Below are 5,572 nucleotides of genomic sequence, written 5' to 3' on the forward strand. Positions count from 1 at the left end.
GAAGGTGAGAGGCAGCGGCGGGGTCCGGGGCCGCCCCAGGATGCCCTGTCCGCGGGCGACGGGGGCTGCGGGATGGGTCGAGGTCGCGGTGAACCCGGCTTCTGCACCGAGTTGCCAAAATGGGCACAAAAGAAGAGGTCCCTCCCTTGGCAGAGCTCGGTCTGGGCACGGCCGGGGGTGGGGGCTGCGAGCACCCCGCGCATCTCCAGCCGGGCTTGGGTGCTGGGGTCTGCACTCCGGGCGCCGGAGCATGGCCCCAGCTGCCATTTCCTGGGCTCCCACCGTGTCATGCCCTTCATTATTTGGGTGATCCTCGCAGTAACCCCGGAAAACACGGTGCCGGTGTTGTTCCCCCCTTAGCTAGGAGGGAGCCCAAGTTTGCTGAGGCGAAAGGTCATTTAAGGTCCCAGAGTTGGTCAGTAGGGCTCACCACCCCACCCGGTCCTCCGATGCTGAATTCGGCCGGGAAAACGTGCGTAAGCTGCCTGCGGGGTTTTCTACGGGGACACAATGCCTCTGGGGAAAGGGCTTTGCAGAGAGACCCATCTCTGCGTGAGATTAAAAGGAGAGCGTCTCCGGGAAGAAACGCCTTCTCCACCCAATTGAACTCGAAACAATTACGGAGATCACTGTTGGGCTGTGGAGGACCTGGGAAGGGGAGTGGATGGGTGGGAGGTGCACAAGATTGGGAGCCCAGAAATAAGCGACTGTCCCTGGTGAGGAATGTTCTAGAAAGGGCTTGAGTTCGGGGCTCAGGTTGTGTCAGATGGCGGGGAGACCAGACGCCTGTCCACGCTCTTTCCGGTACCCCGCGACCACGTCCTCCCCAGGTAACACCGCTGTCCCGTCTGCAGTTCCCCACTTGGTTCCATGGGATCCCAGGAACAGCCGCCCCAGGAAAGCTAGAGCCTGCAAAGGTTACCGACAGCAAGGAAGCCCGCTTTCTTGGATGAAAGGGCACGAGTGCCAGTGTGATTTTGTAGAGAGGAGGGAGGCTGAGAGGAAGGTGTCAGGGTTCTCGCGGAGCTCAGTTGCACCCAGGCTAGTATGTCAGACCAGGTTTTGGTTTCCTCCTCTGTCAGGTGAGAAGACTGCACATTCTTTCCATCTCTCAGAGTTGCCTCCAGGCAGAAAACACGTGTAAAGTCGTAACTTGCTGGGCAAAGGCAGATAGCGATTTCTGTGTTTACGTCCTTATTTCACTTACCTGAGGCCGAGGGGGTGAGTCCCTCGGTGTTGGGTAGGATGCTCTGCTCCTGCCCCTCTCTGAGAAGTTGCATCTTTTCCCTCTCAGTCTATGACAGTGATGGCGAACCTATGACATGCGTGTCAGAGGTGACATGTGAACTCATTTTTTGGGTTGATTTTTCTTTGTTAAGTGGCATTTAAATATATAAAATAAAATATCAAAAATATAAATCTTCGTTTTACTATGGTTGCAAATATCAAAAAACTATATGTGACACGGCACCAGAGTTAAGTTGGGGTTTTTCAAAATGCTGACACGCCGAGCTCAAAAGGTTCGCCATCACTTGTCTCTGAGCTGGGCCAGAGTTCTTAGTATTGGCAGGTGCAGCCGTTGGCTGTCCTGGGGTCGCACCCCTGTTTATCCGAGATTTGCCTTTGAAGGTTGTAGGGGAGGGAAAACTTCCTTTTGCTCTCCCGGATCCTGTGGCTGCACCAAAGAATTAAACAGACATCAGATGAACAGGAGAAAGGCATACAAGTTCTGTTTGGTATTTTCGTGGATATGGGAGTCTTCGGGAGGAAAATAAAGACTCCAAAGCCTTGAGGCCCCAAATGGATATACCTTTTTAAACAGAGAACGAAAAATTGTGGGCAGTGATGGACAAAGGGGCTTGGGCTAGGGCAGTTCAGTGTGACACCGTGACTAGGAAATACATGGGGGGAGGTATTGGAAGAGAAGGGTGATTTTAGTAGGTTTGTTTATACAGGTCCATTCTGCTGTCGACTCCCAGTCTCTGGTGATAACAATGTCCTCTTGCTAGTACAGGGAGAGCACCTTTCTCCTGGGAAATTTCATGGCCTGCTTTTGGGTAGAAAGCCCTTCCTACCTCTGTCTCCCGAGTCCTGGTATCTGCAGCTCAAAGTAATATGACAAGTTCGGCATATTGTGGAGCGGCGTGTTCTGAACCCCTCTGACCTGGTTGCAGATGGAATTGGTTTTTTTAAACAAAACACCTTTCTGCTCTTATTTGACCGTGAAGGAAGGCCTTTATGTTGTGAGAACCCTTGGGAAAGGACCATGAGGCCCCAGGATACGTAGTAATTCCAGTCTTGCTTGGCAAGAATTGGAAACATGTAGGCAGCATGTGAGTGTAGCTGACTCCCAGTACTACCTGCTTTTTTGGTTTTGTTCTCTCTGATGGGGACACAGTTTGCATGGAATTATGTGCTCCTTCCGGGATTTGGGGACCCAGATTAAATCCCCCCGCCCCTCTTATTTTCAGGGACTTGTTTTAGGAATCTACAGCAGAGAAAAAGAAAATGATGTGCCACAGTTTACAAGTGCAGGAGAGAATTTTGATAAACTGGTGTCTGGGAAGCTGAGAGAAATTCTGAACATGTAAGTATTTGCCTATAGGTTCCAGGTTTCAAAATGCCTTGAAATAAAATAGGGTATTTCTGCCGTGGCTAGTTTGGCTCAGTGAATAGAGCGTTGGCCTGCGGACTGAAAGGTCCCAGGTTTGATTCCGGTCAAGGGCATGTACCTTGGTTGCGGGCATATCCCCAGTGGGCGGTGTGCAGGAGGCAGCTGATCGGTATTTCTCTCTCATGATGTTTCTGACTCTCTATCTCTCTCCCTTCCTCTCTGTAAAAAATCAATAAAATATATTTTTAAAAAATAGGGTATTTCTTCTGTGCTCTATTGTTAGCAGATGAAAATTCTCGGAAGCATGCTGGGCACTGTGGGTCAGTGAAAGTGAAAGCGGGTGCCTCTGGAATGCACTTTGGTTCCTTGTGCTTCAGTATGGGTGGGTCTCCAGTGCTGGGAAGTCAGAGTTACTGTGAAAGACTGACCCAGAAGCGTCTGGAAAGTACTAGATTTCCTCAGTCCACCCTCCGGCCTCAGATTCACTTCCCCCCACCCTCATCCTACCCACCAGGTCGCCTTCCCACAGCCTCTCTTTCTTCCTTTAGTTCCCCTTTGCTTATGGGAGACCTAGGTTGCTGGACTAGTTCAGGGCAGCCTAAGGGGGCTGCACCCTGCGTTGCTTATCTGGAGCTTAGGGCTTCTCAAATGTTAGAGTACATGCCGGTCACCTGAGGGTGCGGCGAGAATGCAGGTTCTCATTCAGTAAATCGGGTGGTCCTGAGATTTTGGCCTCTCTCCGATTCGCCAGCGTCTGGAGAAGGTGGGGAAACACTGGGGTTTCCCAGTCCCGAGCTGCAGGAGTAGAAGTGTCAGCATAAGCCTCTGCAAGTGCATCTTGTTCAGATCACAGATAATTTCTTGGATCTAATACATGTAGTCTAATAACGAGAGAAATTGCCTGATCATCGGATAACAGAATTCGCACCCCCACTTAATTTTTAGCAGTCATCCACTAGCGGACAGCCTTCCCTGTGCCTTGATGAATTCATTAATCCCAAAGCTGACCTGTTAGAGTGCAGAACAGCCTGGCCTTCCTGACCAATAACTCTCAGCATTGCCACCTGGTTGGTTTGGGAATTGCCTGGTATCCCATTTGCAGATTAGCCCCCATAAATGACCTCCCATCAAACACACTGCAGTTCGCCCGGCCCCTAAGGTTGATGTCTTTATTAAAAAGAATTACGATTCCACTCTCCTCTGCAGCCACGCAATGTCCATCCACGGCATTGCTTTCTGTATTTGTTTTCAAATAAGTTGGTGTTCACTCTAATAATCTATATGCTAAGTAGTTTTTGAGCTAGAATTAGAAGTGCTGCATCTGAGAAATCTGGCCCGAGAAAATTCTATATTTTGATACAAACATAAGTGCAGCAAATTTACAGAAGCAGCAGAGTATTATTTTTAATTTAAATTTTTATTTTTATTTTTGGCAGTGGAGTATTTTAATAATGTTAAATGTATGCAATTGAAAATTCTCGGAAGCATGCTGGGCACTGTATATATCACTTCTCAAATGAACAGAGCAAACTAATATTTTAAACAACTATTTCTTCTTGTTTTAGATCTGGACCTCCGCTGAAAGCAGGCAAAACCCGAACTTTTTATGGTCTGCATGAGGTATGAGATGAAGATAGGTTTGGCAAACCATTAGTGAGCACCTACTATATGCCAAGGACTGTGACTGCATGGCCGGGCAGAAAATGTATCAGATTGTGTCCCAGTATTAAGCCTTAAGTATTGTTTCAGATTGTATAGAGGTGACTTGCTGTCAGAAAGTATCGCCTCTCTTGTATCGCTTAATCTGCAGGTCTCTTTTGTTTGCTGTGGGAGTTGGGGCACTCTCACATAGTAGCATTATTTACAGGATCGTCCTCACCCTCTACTTTTCAAACACACATGTTAGGAAATTTAAACAAAGTACAGGACTCAAAAAACCCAGCAGTCAAATTTGACGCTGATTTTACCATGTGCTAAGGTTATGGTAGTTGACCTCAGAGACCATTCCCTGTGGAAATGAATGCTTTAAAGACATAAAGTGGCTGATTTTGTGTGTTTCTGGAACAGGACTTCTCCAGTGTGGTGGTAGTTGGCCTCGGCAAAAAGGGCGTTGGTGTGGATGACCAGGAAAACTGGCACGAAGGCAAAGAAAACATCAGAGCGGCAGTTGCAGGTGATTTTCCTTTTAAGGCTTAATATTGGTGGATTTTCCTAAGGATCTACTCTTTAAGGTTACTCTGTCTCCCCTCTTTTGGTCCCCAGACCATCACCACCCCTATAACGTCCACAGAGAAATAACTCATCTGCATGTGCAATTTCCCTTACCCAGCATGCTCGGCCTTATATTAGACACAAACGGGTAGCTTGTGGAATTTTATTTTTCTATTTCTTTAGCTTGTGTTTGGAGGTTTCACGGCCATTTGTTCATTCCCACAGTATTGACCTCAGAGATTCTATTTTACTAGAAAGCTCTGGTGTGTTGATTTTTCCCCTTTTCTAATGCAACTTGAAGCCACACGGAGTCATATTTACAAATCAGAGAAAATGGATGCACAGTGTGGGGTGCTTGTTTATCACTAGTTGCCAAAGGCCCCAACTCCTCGTGTGGCTGGTTTACCATTGAGGTAGGTGCCACTGAGTCCCCGCGGAGCTGAGTGGCAGGCCGAGGCCCTCACTGCAGACGCTGGTTAAGAAGCTGTGAGCAGCATTGCTGGGGTGGGGAGAATTAACTCCATTGGTCTTTGGCCCCCTGTGTATCATATATGCTTGTTCAATGTACTTTCAAAGTTCATGGTGACTGGTGATGTCATACTTTTGATTTGGGAGTTTTGCTGACCTGATCTTAATAAAGTGCTGCGTTAATAATGGACTTCGCCCAGTCCCTTGGATGTAATTTCCATCTCATCACTTTGTCATTTTTAATCTGGCAAGTTCCTGGTGACTAGGACACTTCGCTTC

The 5,572-nt window shown here is 48.0% G+C and overlaps 1 protein-coding gene across 1 annotated transcript in view; it reads left to right on the forward strand.

The window, feature by feature from the left end:
- The first annotated feature begins 2,378 nt into the window (after window positions 1-2,378).
- Window positions 2,379-5,572, forward strand: part of LAP3 (leucine aminopeptidase 3) — an 18,780-nt gene continuing 15,586 nt past the window's right edge. Inside the window, exons 1-3 of the mRNA XM_015571858.1 lie at window positions 2,379-2,587; window positions 4,180-4,234; window positions 4,682-4,787. Of these exons, the coding sequence (XP_015427344.1) occupies window positions 2,412-2,587; window positions 4,180-4,234; window positions 4,682-4,787 (337 nt within the window). The 5' untranslated portion in view covers window positions 2,379-2,411. The remainder of the gene's footprint in view (window positions 2,588-4,179; window positions 4,235-4,681; window positions 4,788-5,572) is intronic.

The sequence above is a fragment of the Myotis davidii genome, unplaced genomic scaffold (assembly GCF_000327345.1).
Source record: "Myotis davidii unplaced genomic scaffold, ASM32734v1 scaffold204, whole genome shotgun sequence".
Classification (NCBI taxonomy): domain Eukaryota; kingdom Metazoa; phylum Chordata; class Mammalia; order Chiroptera; family Vespertilionidae; genus Myotis; species Myotis davidii.